Consider the following 23589-nt stretch of genomic DNA (forward strand, 5'->3'; position numbering starts at 1 on the left):
AAGTGGTTAAATTGGGAACAAAGGACTCCCGGAATAGAGTTTATTCAAAATGGGTTATCAAATGATTAAACAGAATGGATACATAATCATAGTTTTAAAGGCTCTTATATGTGAACCGTGGTGGAACATATATATATATATATATATATATATATATATATATATATATATATATATATGGACTTGTGGCCGTGCTAGTCGTTGCTTGCTGCATTTCTTCTTCTGTGTTGTGTTCACAGCATCATCAGCCCATAAGGCACAACCAAACACAGACGATGCGGCTCCCTCTCTCTCTCCCTCCGTCAGTATCCGTCTCCTCCTCTCCGTACATCACCAGTGTGTGTTCACCAGCGGCATCCTACGGACCTGCACCGCTTACTTTGTGTCGAGGCTGACTTTTCTCCCTCTCACTCATCACATACCAGAAAACACACACACACACACACACATTAGAACAGAGATCTTCAACTGTAAGATCCAGCTCAAGGCGTGTGAGTCGCTTGTGTGTGTTTTTCCGTCCTCGCAGGGTTTTTTTTTGTTTGACCACTCCACGCATCGGACTTCTCCCGTTGTCTCCGCTCTCTCGCAAGGTAAGATGATGCTCCGTTCATCGATGATCCTGTGATAAACATCTGTGTTCACGTTGGTAAAATAGTACATTCTGCACGCTCATCTGTGTTTCTAATGTGTACCTGCATGATGCAACCTGGTGCGTCATCCTTTAGGGACCGTAAGACTAATTTTAATAACTACTGATCACTCCCTTTATTGATTGTAAGTACATATTGCTGGTGTGTGTCATGTAGTCATTCACTTTCATGATGCCGTTGCCACCTTTTGCACGGAGTCTTATCAGCGCTAGATAAACACGACTGCTCACTCTGCAAGCTTTGGATTCAACAGCAAGAAGTGTTGAGATCGACACGAATCAGCATCTGACAGCAAGTGTACACCAATCCTCCTGATCAATCTTTTTTTTTTTTTTTTTTTTTTTTCGATTGGGGTTGTTAGATGGCGTGGGATGGCTGTGGATTCACTGACAGGACGTGGCACACGATGTGCTGTGATGTATTTCACTGTAGTTTGGCACCGGTGCTGATGTTGCAAAGGGTGCGTGAAAGTGGGGGTGTGGTGGTGTGTCTCTTTAACCCCTATCATCTTCACTGTCAGGGGTACTTTTTTTTTTTTTTTTTCAATATTTGCAGACGAGGACTACATTGCATGCAACATGCTTATTGTGCATGCACACACACATACACACATGCACAGTTTTCTTCAGCATAAGAAGAGATGAATCACACTCCATTCTCCTGCTAAACCCATTAAACTGCATTGTTCCTGTCTGATTAGACTGCTGGGGTCCAGGGCTCTGCCTGCCTCTCAAGGTCATCCCCTGTTGGCAAATGATGGTAAAGGGACACAGTGTTATGTAATAGCCTACCGCCTGTCTCAGGGGCTGGTCTGCTGCTTGGGCTCAGGACTCTAAAAATTACTCATTTGAGAGTATACCTTTGTGTAAGCCTGCACCTGTGCCTGTGTGCTGATGTGTAACCACAGCTATGACTTTTGTTTTGCGGTTGTAGCGAGGCCCCAGTGGACTCTTGAGACAAAGGGCTATGACTCAGGTTTAGAGTCAGTATGGGGCTCTGCTCTGCATTGCACTGCAGACTGACCCTATGTTTCTTGTCCCAGACTCAGCTTCTTGGATTTTTTTTTTTTTTTTTTTGGTTGTTTTTTTTTTTGGAGCTAAAATAAATCACTGACATTTGCTGATTATGCACCAGCTGTCTCTCTCTCTCGCTCTGTTTTTTTTTTGGTTAAGATGTGCATGAGTAACTGGTGCAAAAACATTTACCATGCATAAAAATGAAGAGCTAACAGCGGGGTGGGGTTGTGCTAACGAGTGTCATCCTTCTCAAATCACTCTCATTACTTTCATACCATTTTCTCTCCACTCACACAAATCCATTTCACAATATGAGAGGGTTCATTCCTTGCCTGTGCAGTTCTCAGCTGCAGAGGCGTTGAAAATATCACAGATTAAACCAAAGAATGTATGGAAAGAATCTCCATTAACTGCATCTTTACTGTTCAAGGTGTTCCTGAGCGGCAGATGTTTGTTCAGTTACCTAACGTTTAAAGATAGTTTTTATTCTGCTGCTCATTGGCTGCAGTGGAGGGTTGATGTTGGCCAGTGATTGGACAGATGAGCTCAGAAAAGATGGTGGAGGTACACGCATGGGAAAGAAGCAATGTGATCATGTATTTGCAGCATAAAGGAACATTTTTTCTCTTTTTTGCCAGTTTCACCATGATGTGATGTAAGCTGCAAGAGAAAACTTTAACACTTGAGATATATATTTTATTGTGTGAGTTATTTTTAAACTTAATGAATACATCTGAGGTATAATGTGATAGGGTAACCTCACCCATTTGGTGATGTAAAAAGGTGGCCCGCTGGCAGCACGCTGACATAGTGCAGACGCAGAGTGAGCTCTGCTGCTCGTTGCATGAATGAAGTAAGACACAGTGATGAGTAACATTCGCTTTATGATGCATGAGCCATTGTGAGCTTGATGTGAACATATTGAAAGTGAATCGGAAGGTTAGGAGTTCAGAGTTTGTTTGCGCTGCAGTACACACTCTCCCTACATTTCCTTTCATATCCTCTGAATGTGGATGTACATTATGCATAATGATTTCTATAAGCCCTGGATGCCCACATTTACAGCACACGCACACTCTGATACATATTCACTGTCAGTTCTCACTTAACGTGAACATATGCACCAGTTCACATTGAGATGGATTTGCTCCATGTATTAAACTCCTCTATAGTGACATAATGGTAAAGCTGACATGTCTCTCCCTGCACACATCTGTCTACCGCTGCAGCTGCAGACTCGAGGCTCAGCCTATCTTGTCTGACAGCCTGTATTGAAACAGAAAACTGATAGCAACTTACTCTCAGACTGTACTGCCTTTCAGTCCCACTGCAGCAATGAGCGGCTGTCCCTCTGCAGCAGACAATAATACATACTACTAAACATTCAGAACCAAAGGAGCAGTTAGTTTTCCTGAACTGCTGAAAATGCCAGTGGATAGTTTATTGAAAGTATCTCTCTAATGGGATGGGTTGTGTTTTTATTTTGTGAACAGTAGCAATTAATAGATTAGTCATCAACTCTTATATTGAGAAGTCAAAATTCTTTTTTTAAATGATAATATTTTCTGATTGATTTACTCCTTTTTGACTTTAGACTGTTTTGGGATGTACACTAGTTGATCTTGGGCTTTTGAAACACACTAATATCCATCCATCCATCCATCCATCCATCCATCCATCCATCAATACATACATTTGCATATATACATACATATCCTGCCTACCCTGGCTTCCTATGGACAAAGGTGGGCTACACCTTGGATGTGTCCTAGTCACCAGAATTTTTCCCCAATTTCAGGCATTTTGTAGACCATAAACCTTTTACGAGAAAACAATCGGTGATGAAAATGATCACAAGCTACAGCCTGTTATTGAATTTTACTTTTATGTTTCAGAAGCCAAAAACCAGCAAATGTTTAATTTTCTGCATAAAGGAAACACTAAAATGAATTGTCAAAATACTTGAAGCTAAAATCTGTATTTATGTAGAAATATTCAGATTAGTAACATTACTCAAAATGTTTGTCATTCCTTAACGTTAGAAAAAAAACTCAGAACAACAGTGGGAAGTCTTCCTTAATCTTTGGTTCTTAGTGTGAAAATTTGAGCATTACTTACCCACCTCAAAAACTTCAGTCATGGTTTACAGTAGATTGCCATGTGTTTACCTGTAAAAGAAAAGAAAAAAACATTATTACTAAGGGGTTTTACTCTGAAAACCTGAAAGACATTTTTTTTTGCTTGAAAGTCTCAGAGCACCACTTTTTCATCCTGAAACTGCAGTTTGAAAGACTGGATGGTCAGTTCTGGATGAGAAAAACTGTATCACTTTCCTTTTTTCTTTTCAGAACCAATATGAGGGTACCTCAGAGGTCTGTCAGCCATTTAAACCGAATACTGTTAAGGTTTGAGCTTGAAAAGCTACCATTTGAGAAGTACAAGCATTTTATTTTGTGCTCTCATATTACATAATCTGAGTCATAACTAACAGACAGAGTAATATCTACACACAGTTTGTAAAAATAGGCAGTTGAACAGAAATGAAACGGACACGCAGAAAGCGATGGACCCAGTGTGTTGTATGATATGATATGAAGTATCAATTAACATCCCATAATTCCCAGCTGTGGTTTCATATCCATACTATGTGATATGAATATGTTTATAATCAATGTGTCTTACGTTTAGACATACTTTTTCTGTATGCGGGAGCACAAAGAATGGAAGATAATGAACATCATTGGACAAGACATGAGTATTTTCTTAAAATTTCAGCATTACAAGTTTGAAAATGCTGCGTTTCCCTGAATGTTTCAACTAAGATCTGTTAAAAGTGACAGTTTTCAGTGAGATTTGGCCTCATCAGGTTGGTGCAGGGGCGCAGCTGACAGTGAGGCTGTTCAAGAGCAATGGGTCGTCTCCAAGGGGAGGTAGAACATCCGCTGCAGCTCATACATCACATGAGTGATATCCAGGTCTGTGTTTTAGTCCTGGATCACCCAGCGAATACTGAACTCTGAGCAGTATTATTTTTTAATTAAGCTGCATCTCTGTCTCTCTTAATTCCAGTCATTTTAGATAAATAGATAGATAATATATGATTAACAATAGAATACAAGAGCAAACACATTATACATAATAAATTCCAAGTATGAAAAAAAAAAAACAGAAATGGTAGAAATTTCAGGCAACAAAACAGTAAGGCAAAGTAAAAATGGAATTTTCCAATAATCAATTAGGCTGAGGAAAAGAGTTATTTTTACAAACTTGTATTGATATAATTTTTTAATACTTACTGTGATTTCATTGCTTAATGTATTGCTTATTTTTTAAAATCTCAGACGATACATTTACATATACATACATACACGATACATGTCTGGGTTGCTTAAGAGGGTTTCATATTTATCTATTTGTTTATTCCTCTCTTTTCACCAAGAATAACCTTTCCAAGTCACTCTCTCTCTCTCCGCTGTCCTTGCCTTCCATCAGCAATGTAAAGGAACTAAATTAGATTAGCCAACTGAGCTGCAGTCACTCATCCCCACATATTGGATACACATGCCCTCCTCATTCATCTATTTTCCAGCCTACTAAAATTAGTTGACCCCTGTGGTTTGGGGCCTGTATGAAAAAACATGCATGTCTTATGTCATAGTCAGCTCAGTCCCATCCACTGGTGGTTATATCCTACTAAAAACCTACAATAACTTTCCTTATTTTCACCTGAATCATTATGTTATTGATCTGTGGCATTGTAATATTGAAAACTGTCATAAGCACATTGAAGCTTTTTTTTAAAGAATAAAACACAAAATATGGACATGAATACAATTTAACAGTGTTAAGTGAACAGTGAATAAAACAGACAAGTATTAACCTTCGCTGAGTACTGTTACCGTTTTTGTAGCTTTAAGTTTCATACTGAGCTTTTCAATCTTCAACATTTGCAGTTAAATCTGTGAAAGACATTCCAGAGAATATATAGGTAAATTGTTGTGATAATTGTTGTCAGATATCAGAGAAAAGTTGAAATAAAGGATGATAATTTGCTTTTGAGAGGTGCATTCAGAGGGTTCCCACCTTATTGTCAGAATGCACGTTTGTCAGAAAATTAGTTTAGATTTAGTTGATGAATCTAACCTTAACCCCTAACCCTTTTCTGACTCTGACAATAGGGTGCCTCCCCATTCAGAGAGTAGTGCTAAGTTGATCAACAAAATTGCTAACCAGCTTTAGCTAAGAACTTATATAAATAAAAATGGTTGCGCAGTAATTCTAAAGATATACTCTGAATTTATTAATCTGTTTGATAATTAAAGCTGGTTAAATACTGCTTAATATATAAGAAACACATGTAATGGTTCAAAAATACATATTTTTTTGCTAATGATTTTGTGCTAGGCTAGCTAAAATTTGCTAGTATCAGATTAATTTCAATTTTATTTATATAGCGCAAATCGTAACAGATGTTTATTTTAAGTGTTTCACCTATTCAGTTCAATATTTTAAAAATACTATACAGAAATTAAACAACCTCGTAGTGCAGGTCAAGAATGATAACAAATGGAAAATTCCCTTTACTTCCATTATCTCAGGACAAACAAAGGATTTTGGTTGAGAAAATTACATTGTGCATGTAACTCTCAAATGTATAGCATAGTCCTTTGTGTCTCCTTGAATTATTTAACACAGTTGCTCTGATTATATAATGGAAAAATACCATCACAGGTTCTCAGACATCCTTCAGTTAAAGTACACATTACAGTACTAAATTTCCCAGAGGGGACAAATGTAGTTTATCTCATCTTATGCTATTTTTATTCTGTTTATATGTGTCCATGGTTTGTAAGGATTTAGGAATCGCTAAAATTCTCAGTAAGTCTGTATATGGATGCATCTATGAAACTGGGTACATTTTGGTACCTGGGACGTTGCCAGCTTTTTAGACCCAATAATAAAAGAGAAATTTAGATGTATTTCCACCCAGGATGTACCTAATGATGACCTCAGATAAATGCAAAAAAAATTATACTCTTGCTCTGAGCCATCCCAAAATTAATGAATATTTAATAAAATACTGGGGCCAAAAATAGGACCAAAATTGGGACAGGAAAATCTACCTAGGTGTCAGTGCATCTTATCTGGACCACATGGCTTGAAATGGTCTTATATACTGCTATAAATAAAGACACTGTGTTAAATTTGATGATCCTAGTGGTTTTTCTATCCCAGACGTGGTTTGTAAATAAATCTGCAGTCTCATTCCAAGCTTTGTATGTCACCCATCGTGTCCACTTGCGTTACATGCAGAACCTGCCCAGTTAAATATATAAATCATGAATGATTTTGCAACAGCAGTGATTTTTGTGAAACACTCTGCCTTCCATAATTAGTTCAATTCCCAAAATGTACCTGTGAGAGAATAAAGAGAAATTCAAAAAAATAGTAGTGTGTAATTTTCGTGTCCTATTGACCGTGTTACATGCAGATTTTTGTATTAAATATAACGTAAAATAATATAAAAATGTGTTTTATCTGAAAAATAGTTTCTCTTTTATCTCAGTAAGTATTTATTTTTTTTAAAAAGACCCAAAGTGCTTCCAAACTTGCTTCATAACATTAGTTTACATCTGGTTTGAATTTTTAGCCCCCATGTCCTGTTTTTAAGTACCAGTTTTATAGAAGCACTCATGTAAAAATTAACTTTGATGGATTCAGCCATGAGTGTCTTTAATCCATATCTGACATGTCTCCTGTTAAGTTTTTGGCCTTGGAAAAGTGAAAAATATGATAAATATTACCTTATAATATGTGTTGTTGGTGCTGCTGGTTTCATAAATACATGCGTCTCCTTGGTACCTTGATAGGCCTCTTGTGACTAGTTTGCCCCCCCCCCCCTCCCCCCCCCATGGTCAATTATAATTTAACTATAGCATTAAAAAGAGGAAATAAGTGATTTGATGCCTGCAGTATCTTGGATTACAACTTTCATAGCGTATGGAAGTAGTTTGAAAGTTTTACTCCAGGAGGTACAAAAGCAATCTTAAGTTTATGATATCCCTTTTTTTTAAAGGCACACTCTTAAATGGATTTTAGTGAAAAACCAATGCAGCATGACAAGCCTGAGCTTATGACTGCAGCACTTCTTGGATGCCTGCCTGAGACTCCTTTCTTCACCCCCTGAACATGCAGAGTCAGATCGGCACTAGACACACTGATGCCTTGAATCTCTAGTGGTCTTTTCAAGTTAAAGAGGTCTCATAAAACATCTCAGCAGAGAGTAAGACTACAAATTTCCTAAAAGTCTTACAACCATCCCTTTCAAATTATAGCAATTAGGAGATTTTAATGAGCTAATCAAAGCCGTAAAGTGGCAGCATCAGCACTGTGCAGACAGATTAGTAAGACATAGATACAGCTGGGTACAAACAGCTGCAGTGGAGATTAAGGACATTAAACACCAAAACACACTTGACGTTTTCTGAAAAGTCACAGCGGGCCAGCTACTTTAACATAGTTGATATCCTATTACCCTTTACATGATATTCAGAGAGAGGTACTTACCATTTGAAAAGGAAATGAATGAAAATGAAAAACAACCAAAACATTTTTTAGTCAGATTTAAAGGTGCAACATGTAATACTCATGAGTTTATCTGAAGTATGTGTTGTGATCAGAGCTGGTGGTTTGTGACTGTCAATATCGGATCAAAACCTAAAAACCTGCTTTCCTATACCCAGATGTGAGAATGTTACTTCCTTTCATTTGTTGACTTACTAGCCACCATTAGCCACTGTTAGCTTGTTAGCTGATTGATTTTGGAAACAATATAAATGTGTTTGATTAATAATTCTCATACTTTTTTAACTAATAAAACAATTGTAACACATTTATATTCATTGTCTTTAAAGCCCTGAAACTGCTGTAAATTACAGGGAGTAGTATTCTCACACGTGTATTGAACAAATTGGGTTTCCAGAAAACATCAGGTAGTAGCAGTGATGTTAGCTAAAACAATTTATACGGTAATAGTAGTTAAAGGAGCAAGAAAAACTGACGAAGTGAAAAATCAGTACACAGGCATGGATGTAGGTAATAATGTTATTTAAGGCACGATATGAGTATGTTCACATGTTGGAAACTGAAAGAAAAAAAAAATCTTGTTGCACCTTTAACGTTTTCAATCCAGCATAATATTAAATATGTAAAACAATATGTATTTTTTTTGAGGCGTAATACATAAGCTTATATAGTTTAGGTAGATGGCACTACTGTGACTTTACCCATTGTTTTTTTTTTTTTTTATACATGTGTTTTTTAGTTTTAATGGTCATTACTATAACTTATTGGAACCAGAAGTTACAATATTAGGATAAAAGGGTGTACTAATGGTGGGCCTAATGCTTAACTGTGACCATCTAACAAAGTAAACCATTACGTTTGCATAACAAAGTATTTTGGCTTGTTAGTGTAACTTATAAATTGCAACTAGTCAAGCTGTCTTATAGGAAAACCAATTTTTTTTCAATAAGTAGAAGTTCTGAATGTCACATTTAGGAAGCAAGTGAGCTGTCAACAGTGGAATAATGTAAAGCTGGACCACCAGAATAAACAATAGAGATTACAAAAGAAGCAAATGAGACCAGAGTAAGTCGTGGGAAAAAAAAATGATTCAGTGTTTTTAAAGAGAAGTTCAGTGTAAGTGTATATGAGCAAGGCTTTTTGGAGTCAGCATCGAGTGACAATCTAAGACAGGGGTGTCAAACTCATTTTAGTTAAGGGAACACATTCAGCCCAATATGATCTCAAGTGGGTCGGACCAGTAAAATAATAACATAATAATCTATAAATAATGTCAACTCCAAACATTTCTCTATGTTATAGAGTGAAAAAAGTGAAATTACATCATGAAAATGTTTACATCTACAAACTATCCTTTAAAAAATGTGAATAACATAAACAACCTAAAATCTCTTAAGAAAAATAAGTGCAATCTTAACAATATTAACAATATTATGCCTCAGTTTATCATTTATACATGCACATTACAACTTACAGAAAATTGTACTATTTCTCTTAAGAGTTTTCAGGTTGTTCATATTTGTTCAGGTTATTCACATTTTTTGTGAAAGGATAGTTTGTAAAAATGAACATTTTCATGTAATTTTACTTTTTTACATTAAAACAAAGAGAAAAAAAATAGTATTGAATTGTGATATGATAGCATTTTGCTGGTCTGATCCACTTTAGATCCGATTGGTCTGTATGTGGAACCTGAACTAAAAAGATTTTAACATCATTAATTGTCCAAGCGACCCCCGTGACCCTAGTGAGGATAAAGCAGGTTCAGATAATGAATGAAAGAATGAATGAATGAATGAATGATTGTTATTATCTTCAGTATAGCTTTTGCATTTCATAAATTCATCCCACGGGCTGGATTGGACCATTTAGTAGGCCAGTTTTGGCCCACAGGCCTCATGTTTGATACGCCTGATCTAAAGAATTACACTTCAAGATACAGTCTTGAAGTGAAGACACTGTCTTCACTTTTGAGCTGTAGTGGAGGACCCGTGATGTTGCATAAAAACTGTGGATTTCAGAGCATCTCTAAAAGTGAAACAGTGGCAAATAAACATAAAACTAGGGCGTGCAGCTGCTCAAAGAAAGGCTAAAAACGTCTGAAAGCTGACCTTGTTACCCAAAAAGAAAACAACAGTCCAGGACTAGTTTCCAACATGTGACACTTTCTCTGAGTTTCACATTACACCCCATTTGTTTTAAAGTTTATTTTTAGATGGAGCTTCGGTTTGCACTTTCACAGCTCTCTAGAAATCTCTGTTTTCAGCCGTGATGAATCACTTTTCTAAATGCCCTCTAGCCTCTCAAATTCATATGAAGTAGAAGGTTTTATATTTAGTAAAAGACACTTAACCCTATAAAACCATTTGTATCATATTTGCTACGCCAGGTTCTGAGACCTCTATTACATCAACAAGATCAGTACTTTCCTTAGAAACCTGTTGTATATGACCCGATAGGCCTACATGTTTTCTGTCCCCTGGTGGATTATCATCGTAGTGCAGCCAGTGGAAGGGCTTTTTTTTGTACCTTTTTCAATATAGCCGTCATCGTTAAATTGTCCTCACACTTTTTGCAGGAAAGTTTTTGGTAATTTTCTAAAAGTTACATGAAGAAGAATGAACATTTGAATTAACATTTATATTGTTATCAATTTTTTTTAAAAAAAAATAAGTACTTCATGTACTGAAACAGTGCGTAGTATCTTGATAATTGATTTTTTATAGTGCGGTTAAATTGTGGTAAAAACGTGTATGAGATTTGATACTGCAGGTATATAAGGAGCTTTATAAAACACCCAATGTATCAAATGTGATACAAAAATATATCATAAACAAAATGATTGGGCAAAATGTTTTGCTTGGATTTTGTAAAAAAGTCTGATAAACATCTGAATTCCTAAAATGTTGAATTTTGTGGCTAGTTTTTGATGGGTCAGGTTTTACAGGGTTAACTTAATGAACTTTCTGTGTGTTCCTGTGCCTTGTACTTTTTGTTTTGACAGGCAAAATGGGGAAACAGAACAGCAAGCTGACCCCCGAAGTGATGGAGGATCTGGTGAAGAACACAGAATTTAATGAACATGAGCTGAAGCAGTGGTACAAGGGTTTCCTGAAGGACTGTCCCAGCGGCCGACTCAACCTGGAGGAGTTCCAGCAGCTCTATGTCAAGGTGAGGCTCCACTGACTCACTGTGAGGCTCCCAGCAGAATTTATAGATTCTACACACATGTTCATGTTTATTTGTACCTGCTGGACACACGCAATACCTGAATACAGAGCATAGCAATAGATAGAGCTGGTGTTTAAAATAGTGCTGAGGGGTTGGATTGATTAAAGTAGATTCAATATAATGGGGTTTGAATAGTCAAAGTAGAGCAGTTCAATGGAATGAGTCACATTTATTAAAGTTCAGCTGAGGAGAGTAAAGATAAAGGTACATGGAAACAGAATAGAGGACATAGCACTGATAAACATAGACAACATATATGTGTCTTTATGCATGTGTGATAGACATATAATGTTGGCATTAAGTTGCTGATATATTATTTTTTTCACTTGGGTTGGAACATCATTTCTGACCTCTAAAAGAATAAAAGTCCTAGAGACTGAAAAAAAGTTAATTTAAAGTGATGGAGCATTTAGACAGAAAGGGACATTTTCACAATGTAAAAAAAAAAATCCTTAAGATTTCATCTGTTAACCTATATTACACAGGAACTTCTCTATAAGGAACAATCAAAAAATGAGCTAAATATATGCAAGACAATAAAAATTTGCTCAGTTTCTCATGACAGAAGATTTGCTTTCCAGCCTTTAATACCCAGTCTTACCAAGAACAGAGCTGGGTAAGACTGCATTTCAGTATGCTACCCCTCTGCATGGAATGCCTTGCAAAACAACCTAAATCTATCTGAACTTGTTACTATAGGTGAATTTAAAGCTATTTTAAGGGAGCATGAAATCAATGAACTTGGTCAATGTAACTGTTTTTAAACTTGCACAAATTTCGTAACTATCGATTGTAAGTTTTTGTATTATGTGTTGATTGTATTTTGTCTTATCAGAAACTGTGGGTTATGCTGATTTTCTTAGCCAGGTCACTCTTGAAAAAGAGATTTGCAATCTCAATGAGGCTTTTTTTTTTACCTGGTTAAATAAAGGATACATATATATATATACATATATATATATATATATATATATATATATATATATATATATATATATATATATATATATATATACATATATAAGTACAGTAATTCTCTTCATGTATAAGTAACACTGATAGACATTTGCAGTAGTTGCTAAACACTGAGATTCAAAGTAAGGGGAAAAAAAAAAAATCATAAACCCTTGAAAAGACTAATTGAAATCTGTTGAAGAAAGTAAACATTCTAGTGCTTTTCATCCAGTAAAAAAAATATACCTGCATCTACAGGGTGGGGAGGCAAAATTTACAATATTTTGAGGCAGGGATTGAAAGACAGTGTATGACCAATTAGTTTATTGAAAGTCATGAGAATTTATTTTCCACAAGAAAATTTACATAATAGAAAATGTTTTTATTCTATGTGTCCTCCTTCTTTCTCAATAACTGCCTTCACACGCTTCCTGAAACTTGCGCAAGTGTTCCTCAAATATTCGGGTGACAACTTCTCCCATTCTTCTTTAATAGTATCTTCCAGACTTTCTCATAATAGTTTTGCTCATAGTCATTCTCTTCTTTACATTATAAACAGTCTTTATGGACACTCCAACTATTTTTGAAATCTCCTTTGGTGTGACGAGTGCATTCAGCAAATCACACACTCTTTGCCGTTTGGTTTCCTGATTACTCATATGGGCAAAAGTTTCTGAAAAGGTATGGATAATAGTGTTAGGTATGATTATGACATCAATATATGTTTGGTTTCAAAACAATTGACGTAGTGCCTGCTGAGAAAAAACAACTAAATGTTCATTGTAAATTTTGCTTCCCCACCTTGTATATGTAAGTACACTAATTCTCTTCCTATATAAGTAACATTGATAGACATTTGCAGTAGTTGCTAACTATTGAGATTCAAAGTAAGGGGAAAAAAAATCATAAACCCTTGAAAAGACTAATTGAAATCTGTTGAAGAAAGTAAACATTCTAGTTCTTTTCATCCCGTAAAAAAAATGTACCTGCATCTATATACAGGTTAGTCTTGCCCACAGACTGTTTATAATTAGGGGATGGAGGAACCGTGAAACCCAATGATTCCTGAATCGCTGTTCTGAAGCGAGTAGTAGTCGACTTGGTCATCAGTATATCTCATGTGTGTTGTTTGTTTTTTGGAGCCCTACTATAGGAATGACAGGAGCCTTAGGGGCCTAATGTGAAAGCTTACTGACTCATTTATTCAAGCATTGTGTAACAAAGTAATTTTACAGTCTTATCAGTGGAACCTATTAACCACAACTACAGGAGAAATGTCTGTCAGGGAAAAATAAAACCTGTTTTAGTAAATAAACTGAAACTGCAAAAGTCCAACTCACAGGTAGGTGAACTATCACACAGATCTGTCAATCAAAGCCTGACAAAACAGACATAAAAATTTGTGTGTGACCTGAGATGTAATTAATAAAAGAAAAATTAAAGAACCATGCGAACACTTTTGAGAGATTCTGATTAAAATGGATTAGACTGAAAGGATTCCTTGACAAAAAAATGAGTGACTTAGTATTTTAGAGAGAAGTCTAGGACTATCTGGAGCTGACACTAGTGACTGTCAGCTGTATTACAACTTCCTATACTTACATAGTGGCTTCATTTTGGAGTCAAATATTGAAATGTCATAGCAGACATTTATATGCTATTTATATGCTTGTGTTCACCACATAGTCCTTAATTCAATTTCAATTCACTTTTATTTGTAGAGCCCTATATCCCAACAAGGTTGCCCCATAGGGTTTTACAGAATCAGTTGAGTATGAAAATAGACAATAGTCAAATCAACAGTGGATAAAAGAAATGGGTCAATGTCCCAGGTATCCCCCATCCTTAGGCCCCCCTTCTCGGTAAGAAAAAATTCCAAAACCCAGTGGGAAAAGAGAAACCTTAGGGAGAACCACAGTGAAGGAGAGATCCAGTCCCAGGCTGTAGATGAACCTAGGACTGATGGACGTCCATTTGCTGATGTAGTTCCAGTCTGTAAAGATGCAGTAGGGGTCTTTTCTGTTAGGACAGGACATGTCAGAACACTTTATATTCTGCTATAGTGTGTTTATTTTTTATTTGGAATTTAAAACCAAAAACAGCAAAGAAAAACTAAGAAAGAAAAAAAAAAAAACATATTCCAAAAGGAGCGGGATGAAGTGCAACTTATATACTCCCACCCCCTTACCCCATCTTTTTCTACTGGCCATAAAGTCCCATGCAAGCTCCACAAAATAACTCCAAAATATTACACGTAACAAAAAATAAACTCTGTCAAGCCTATATACATGATAGACATTGTGTATCATAATACCTTATTCATAATTATATAACACACATTATATACATTGAATAATAAGACATTATTTATTAATACATTATATAATGATATAACAACATTATAAAATAATTTTGTTTATTCTTTATACCACTTATTTATTGTTATTCTATATTTACCTTCTCTGCATGTCCTGTGCATCTAGTGAATTGACAATAAAAATCTTTGAATCTTTGAACAGGGGTTAGGCCTATAGCACTTAATTGACTTTTTAGAACTAGTTCACCGGAAACTCATTGAAAATGGTAAGTCTATATCAGTGCAGAAAAGCTAGGAAACTGAAACACTGAGGAGAGAGATACTAACATGCTACATACAGCTGAAAGGAAACAACAGAGTCAGGTGATAAAGTGACTCAAAATACATTACATATCGGTAGCCTCATTGCAAAATTGCCTAACTCATACACAAATGGACAGAAGTATTGGGACACATTGAATTCAGGTGTGTCTTTTCTAACAAGGGTCTGGGATACAAAATAATAATGACAAATGTTATAATATAGTTTTATACTGTGATAAATATCATATTGATAATTAATATTGATGTTTATGTGTCAAATCAGCATGAACAGGATATCTTACAGCTGTAGACATGTGTCCCAATATTTTTGCCCATAAAGTTTATAAACATCAGTATTTCCTTGAAGCTTAATGGGAGATTGTTTCCTCCTAAGAGAGATGTGAAGAAAGTAGATGGTTAGTTGTGGTAGAAAATTATTATTTAGTCAGAGCACAAAAAATATTTTAGAATTTAGAGGCAGAACATTGAAAATCATAGTCATGGATAAAAAAAAAATCAGTGTTGAGAGAAGTTAAATAAAAACCATCTCTGAGGCATTTTGGAAGCAAATATAACATTTTAAACCAAACTAACCAATGCAATGTAATGATATTTATCACAATATAAAACTATATTATGACATGTGTCCTTATTGTTTTGTTTCCAGACCCCTGTTAGAGAAGAAACACCTGAGTTCAGCGTGTCCCAATAATTTTGTCCATTTTTATATGAGTTAGGCAATTACACTATGAGGCTAACAATATAGTGGTTTGAACTGCAGAAGAACCAACAACATCATCAGTTTTACTAACAAAGCATCAGTAGCAGAGGCACAGCGTCAATAATTTGCTAACTGGTTAAAGGCCAATAAAATGCTATTGCAGTGGATTTTCCCAAAAAATTCTATTAACAGGGTGGTCGGGGTTCACACAAACATATTCTGAATCACCATAAGAACCATTGAGGGAAATTGTATTCCCATTATAAACCATGGTGGATGTTAGCAGGCATCCTGCCATGTTCCCATTCGCCCATCCTGTATCTGGGCAGAAAACCAACAACAGAGAAGCAGATATGAGAGGCACTGTGTTGATTATCTTCTTATGCTAATACATAGTGTACTGTATCTCATTACCTCTATTAGAGCAGTGTGAATTTATTCAATAATTTATTCATTTAGTCATATAAAACAGGCAGAAACACAGACAGTAAAGGAAGGAAAAATATGAAGCACGCACTATTCATAAAGTCCCATAAAAGGCTTAAATACATAGCGGGCTTACACGACATGTATTACTATAAAGCTTATTTTTTAGGGTCTGATTATGATTCTAATCCACTGGCATGTTGTTCACGTCAATAACACTATGTCACAAACTAGCTGTTTTCAGCTTTATCACAACATCTTGTTTCCTCTTGTTCAGTTTTTTTTTTTTTTTTTTATTCTTTTTTTTAATTCTATTTTCCTTAGTGTTCCCATCGATGCAAGCTTTCTCAGCAGTGTAAGAATAGGCATTAATCATTTATCACTTGTACCGGGAAATGCCTTATAACCAGAGGGGGCTGCCGTTACATAAGACTCACTTGGGCACCAAGGTCATCAGTACATTTCTTATAAATGCCACCGGAGCTCATGTATCAGAACAAATAGTAATAAATTGTTGGAAATATTAGAAACAACTCAGATTATGATGCCCATAACAAATGAAAAAAAAAAGGTATCTACTGGGAATTTCATTTTCCAGAGTAGTTTGTTCCACTAAAACATATGGAAAAGCATCAAAATCCCTTTAAAACTGAACCACAAAAATAACCTGGACTCTTGGGAAATAAAGGAGGGTTGGCAGCTCTGATAAAGGGCTCCAAAGACAAAAAGAAATCAGATCGAATGTCCCTGAAAATCTCTTTACAGCGCCCGAGAAACAGTGGCAGGAAAATCTGCAGCCACACAATGGGGGCAACACAGCTCACATCTAAGGGGGTCTTGTTGGCTTCTGGGTAAATCCTATTATTGATGCATCCTATTGTGTCTCTAGGCAACAGTGTATCAGCGATAGGGCTTTATTTAAATCCAGAGGGCTGATAAGTGGAAAAACGGTCTGCCGTGACCTCACATTAACGGGACAGATTGTTCCTGTGAAGAGTGACTACGTATGTGTGTAAGTGTGTGTTTGTGTGGCGAGGAGGGGGGGTCATATGTTCAGTGGGAGGGAGACAGAGACAGAACGGCATGTTTGTGTTGGTCAAAAGTGAGAAAATGAGAGAGAGTAGGAAGGAGAGTGATAGAAAATGTGTACATTATTTGTCATTCAAGTCATGCCACAGAAATGAATGAGGTGAATTTTGTGTAAACATTATGAACTGTGTGAAAGGAGTGTTCGATTTGACCCACTTAAAAGTTACTGAAAATACTTACCCCATTGCTACATAAGGAATGTGATGCTTGACGCCACCAGGTAATTCCAATAATAAACGATAAAGGAATCTAGGATGATGTTAGCACAAGCAGTATGTGTGTGATCATTAACATCCCTAGTGATTCACATGATGTATAAACACACTAATCTATACTAACAGGCTAGCTGGCTTCTATTGAATTCTAGTTAGTTATAGATTTACCAGAGACATAAAGATAGTGGAAGGTTTTTAAACATGCTATCATTCATAGTTTTATCCCATATACAGTCTGCCATAATAAGGCTGTAATGTAAAAATCTACTTCTGCTGCTATAATAATGTTAACCAAAGTACCTGTGTTGTTCAACTAGCACTAATTAGTGTATATATAATTATGTAATGTATATAGGTAAAGGTATATATTACGCCAGCTGAACATTGTGTCTGTAATTTCATACTTCAATATTTACACTTCCTCTTTTGAGTGCGTAAGTGCATTCACACTCTCAGTTACAGCTAAATGTAGACCTACTGTAAATAACCGGAAGCTTATCACCCTCAACAGTAGCCAACATGGTTGCTTAGATGAAGAGGAAGGACCAGAAAATGGTGAAGGAAACTGTGATTGCAGTGGAAAGCACCTGTCTGTAAACTTTTAACACAGTATAATAGATATAGAAGTACAGGTTTGTGAATATTGCAGCAAATAATGAATAAAAAGTGAAGCTTAATAACATATTCTACTGGCAATACTTTGCTTAGTAACCATTAAAAAGCAGTTAAGATGAACACTGCATTACCATTTTTGGTTCTGGTAAGTGCAAAGCACCAGGTTGTAATTTGAGTACCACTATGTACACAATGCACTGTATCTAAATGTATTAACAGCACTAGCAAGATGACAGACGTTTAGCTTAAGAACTTAGCTGCTGCTAGGTATGTAACGATATGCAAATTTCATATCACGGTTACTGTGACCAAAATTATCACAGTCATCATTATTATCGCAGTATTGTTGAAATTGTGCTCAAAATGTTCAAAAAGTACTTATACACACACTTAAAATTAATTTAACCAAGTTGTATTTTGAAAAAAACAACAAACAAATAAAATAATTGGCACAATGTACCTTCTGTTGGCAGAAACATTCAAATATTAACCCGTAGGGGTCTGAGCTTATTTTGGCCGTTTTTGAGTCCTTTTGATTTTGCCTTTATATACTATATGAAGAAATGTTTACTGTACCCATGTTTGGGGTCTTTTTTTTCAGCACAACTTCATCTATATCATCTGTCTATTATTTTTTCACTTAAACCTACTATTAAAACATAAAAGGCCAGAAAACACAAAAAAAAATATGTGAAATCCGATTTGAAAAATGTATATAACTTATTGCATAAACGTTGCTTAACAAACCTTTTCAAAGACTTTAAAAGTGAATATTGGTTCCACATATTTGGCACATAAAATCAAAATTGTAATAAATTAAAACTACACTCAAATATTTGACATAAAAGCATATCTTTACTTGGGGTTTTTTCCCCTAAAAGTGCGGTAATCAAACACGATTATCACAATTAGAATTTAAACGGTAATACTAACCGTCTGCAACTTTACTGCGGTTTATCATTATCCCGGTAATCGTTACATACCTAGCTGCTGCAATTAACTACCATGAAGTTTCATCGAATAGTTGAGTAAGAGAATCTTATGATGATCTTCTTAGTGGAAATTCCAAACCACAACTATAGTAGTTGGGTTTTTTTGCTCCCTTTTTCCTGCTCCCTCAAAAGGCCCTGCCACAGTTGTAAATAAAAATGTTTTTTTAACTCTTTATTGGGCACTCATAGAAATACTATGAAATGCAAAATTTCAACCTTAGTGTGTTATTGTAGGATACAACAAAACTTTATTACTTTTGTGAAATTTTTCAAAATTTTTTCTTGTGATGTAGAAAATCAAAGTCAAGGAAGTTACCATATTTGGTTCCGTACCCGTAAGTGGCAAAAATAGATTAAAAAAATCCAGGAAGTAAAATAAAAAAAAAAAAAAAAAAAAAAGAAAAACACTCATAAGGTGAAAAGAACATCACTTTTAGAATATTACATCAACATAAGTGCTGATACATCCATATTATCCCTTTGAACATCATTCCTTATATTAGTACCATTACTTCATGGTACCTAACAAAGCAGGTACACTCGCTGTTAATTCAGAGGTGGACCTTACAGACCCTGTAGACCACATTGGACCTTAGATTGTTGACTCGCTGTCCTCACTGTAACTGTTGATGTCACTACCTTGTAATATGTGCGGAAATAACCAAAAATATTCACTTACCCGATAAAGGGTTACTCTATCTTGCCTGGTTAAATAAAGGTTAAACTGAAAAAAAATTAAAAAGTAGAGCTCTGATATGTTAAAAAAATACATAAATAAAAATCCAACCACATATCCTAAATTGTGGATAACTTTAAGCCTTAATACAATTTAAACAGGTGAGTGTATGTGGACAGGGATTGAGGAAAAAAGCAATATATATGCTTAGACTTCTTACTAGCTCATAAAATTATCCCTGTAAACTGGCTTATACCCCACCCACCCACTGTAGACCAGTGGATCCAAACACTGAAAGCTGTGGACTGTATGGAAAACATAACTGCAAGCTTGCAACTCTGGATGGACACTGACTTGGAAAGATGGTCCCCTGTTAAGTCATATCTGGCAAAGAAGATATGTTACTGACTCATGGAGGAGTGTTTAGGTTTTTTGGTTTTCTCTGCTTTCTCTTCCCTGAACATGACCGTATGAGAAGGGGAAAAAATATGTATAAGACAAGAATTGTACAATATGTATGAGACTGAACTGTATCTCAAGGAATGTGATCTAATGAATGTAAGAAAAAAAAAGAAGAAATTAACCCATAAAGACCCAGTGATGCTTATGTGGTAATGATTTTTTGTCTCTATTTAAACTCTAAGTGTTTTACCACCATTTATTAAAATATTAGCCTCAGCGTTTTGCATTTTTAAAAGTGAAAACCAGGTATTTTTGTATATTTAATGTACTGATCATGTAGGTGTTCACAAAAACTCAGATGAAAGTTGAAACCTATTGTCAGGAATAGAGAAAACTGAAGAAAAAGTGACTTTGTTAGCAAATATATCATTAACTGAACATAAACCGTGTCTCCATCCACTGTCCTTTATCAAACTCCATGGGTTTTACTGGTGAATCAATGTTGTAGAAGATGACAGTGTTTCTATGTTCACCACAGAGCCCCTGAATGCCCAAATGGGTCATATCTGTTGACCATGAAAAGATGACAAACTGTATTTTACACCAATTATTTACATGTATTGATATGATTATTGGATCAGAACTTATTAAACATTGTAGATCGATAGATGATTTTGGTCACCAGTGGCTGTTTGGGTCTTTATGGGTTAAATTTTAAAACTAGCCAAAACTGCTGTTGTAGATGGATGTAAATGTGGTAATTTCTGCTGTAGAGTGAATTTTATCATGGTGGTCTGTGTAGGGGTTTGACTTCCCTTTGGAGCTGTTGAAGGAATGGCAGATTTTGGGTCTCCATTGTTGCCGTCATGTTTCAGCAGCAGAGTCTGTATCTTTGTAAATCCATAAATGTTTGTGAGTCTGTGCACAGATGCATGTGACAGGCAGGGTTCACCTCACGCCTGTGCACCATGAGTGTTTCGTCCGCTCCCGTGCTCGCCCCCGTACCTTCAGATCTCCCCGTGTTTGCACCTGCGACAGTTGTCCAGAAGCCTCCCCTGTGAGGGTGCTAAACACAGTGTTACCTCCACTCGGCCGCCCGCCTGGAGTTAATGTACTGTTTTTTTCGGTCCGACACAGACACACTGTTCTCTCGCTTTCTTGTTTTTTTTTTTTTTCATACTCCCTTCTGTGCTCTGTCTCTCACTTTATATCCTACAGCCTTTATGTAGGTAATCATCTTTAAGGCTGTGAAAACAGTGAAAAGGAACGTTAGATGCATCAAAGCAAAGCAAGATGGAAAAAACAGGAAAGAGAGAGAGACAGAGAGAAAGCACTTGCAGTATGTAGAACATGATAGATAGATAGATAGATAGATAGATAGATAGATAGATAGATAGATAGATAGATAGATAGATAGATAGATAGATAGATAGATAGATAGATAGATAGATAGATAGATAGATAGATAGATAGATAGATAGATAGATAGATAGATAGATAGATAGATAGATAGTCCTTGATATTTGATTCTATGTTGTATCATATATAATCAGCCTTATTTCTATGAAAGTCATACAGTGTCAGTCCGCACCGTTTCATTTGACAGCGACTGATCATAATGCATTACTTAGTGCATGATTATTAAAGACTCATTAAATATAATGAATGCAGTTCATTGAAACAGTCCGATTGCTATATTAAAAGGCTTTATTAAAACATTTTTGCACAGAATAGGAATTTAGTTTTTTGATTAGGAGCAGTTTAGATGGTGGGAAAATTACATGAGAAGAGCCAAAAGTAATAAATGCTTATCTCTTTGCAGTGAAGAGGCTCAATATCACCACTGTCACCAAGTGTTTGCTCCCAGAGGATTCTGTTGGGTTTCTGTAAAGTGGCTCAAGAGTCTGGTTTAGACAAGTTCTAAATGTAAAGTGTCATGAGATAAAACTTTGTGATGATGCGACGCTATATAAATAAATTTGATTTGAATATAGATAGGTGATCAAAGGGTGGAAAAAAAATAAGACTTTTAGGCGAATTATATTTCAAGGAGTGATATTTTGCTTTTTTTTCTTAAGTGGAATTATGCATTTTAAAACATTTCCCTGTGGTTTTCAGAAACTGTAAATGCTATGCTTTGGTCTGAATTCTTCATTAATTCTCAGGTCCATCTTCAACTCTATTTCTGAGTAATGACACCAGAAAGGTCGTTTTGAGCACTGGCCCTTTAAATGTAAATGAGCCACTTCACACCCCACCCCCTCCAGGTTGTTGACTGTGCTTTCTGTCCCATTCAGCCAGTTGTGTTCGTTAATACAACCAACAACTGAACATTTTAGGTAATCGGCTCGAGGTTTGGACATATTTTCAGTTTTTACTACAACCGCTGCTCCTGACAAACAATTATGGCGTACTCGGAGAAATGTTCATCAGAAGTCTTGACCTTATATGTGCAAATATTAACTAGTTATAGACGTAACAAATTAAGCAGGAATTAAAAATCCACTCGATTTTGGCCAAAATCAATATGTGAATGAACCCTGCAGCACCTGTAGGGTTCAAATTCAAACTTTATGAACTATTAGGGTCCAGATAACAAATAAATGTACCAAAGACCAATAAAAGTGGGTTTAACAAAATATGACCCCTTTAAGAAAATGTTAACTACGTTTTTTTTAAATAGTACAGAGAGAATCATGTAGAATACGTAAACATCCTTCCATCCAGCATGTAATTTCTGCCTTTAGGGGTCAATCAAACCAATCAAAACAAAAACAGGATGGGTTTTGATGATGCTGAGAAGCTGCATGGGATCATAGGAGTTGTTTTTTTTTCCTGTCGATGATCAAAATATATCCAATGTGACTCTGAAATTAAGGCAGAGGTTATAATGTATTACATTTGTATTAAGTGACATTCACTTTCAGTCATTTCGGTCGTATCTTCTAAGAGCTTCTGGTTATTTTTTTCCATGCATTTGATTTGGCAAGTGATGTCTTCCTTGTTGTGACAGCGCAAACATTCATGATATGTAAATTTATTGACATTAATATCCAGTTGGCCATCACGATTTTTTTCACCATTACGTTTTTCAATGAATGCTTAAGCGCTTTTTTCATATTTAACCCATAAAGACTCAAACATCCACCATCGACCAAAATCATTTACTGATATAAACTCTTTAATACCTGTGAATCCACTAATTCTATCAATACATCTAAATAGCTGCTGTAAAATGCAGTTTGTCATCTTTTCATGGTCATCAGATATGAACCATTTGGACATTCAGAGGCTCCGTAGTAAATGTGGAAACACCGTCATCTTCTACAACATCGATTCACCGGTAAAACCCATGGCATTTGATAAAGGACAGTGGATGGAGACACTTGGTTTATGT

General features: G+C 35.8%; 1 protein-coding gene across 1 annotated transcript in view; it reads left to right on the forward strand.

Annotated features, from left to right (window-relative positions):
- Window positions 1-258: 258 nt before the first annotated feature.
- Window positions 259-23589, forward strand: part of vsnl1a (visinin-like 1a) — a 58098-nt gene continuing 34767 nt past the window's right edge. Inside the window, exons 1-2 of the mRNA XM_030128343.1 lie at window positions 259-590; window positions 11256-11422. Of these exons, the coding sequence (XP_029984203.1) occupies window positions 11261-11422 (162 nt within the window). The 5' untranslated portion in view covers window positions 259-590; window positions 11256-11260. The remainder of the gene's footprint in view (window positions 591-11255; window positions 11423-23589) is intronic.

The sequence above is a fragment of the Sphaeramia orbicularis genome, chromosome 24 (genome assembly GCF_902148855.1).
Source record: "Sphaeramia orbicularis chromosome 24, fSphaOr1.1, whole genome shotgun sequence".
In the NCBI taxonomy this organism is placed as follows: domain Eukaryota; kingdom Metazoa; phylum Chordata; class Actinopteri; order Kurtiformes; family Apogonidae; genus Sphaeramia; species Sphaeramia orbicularis.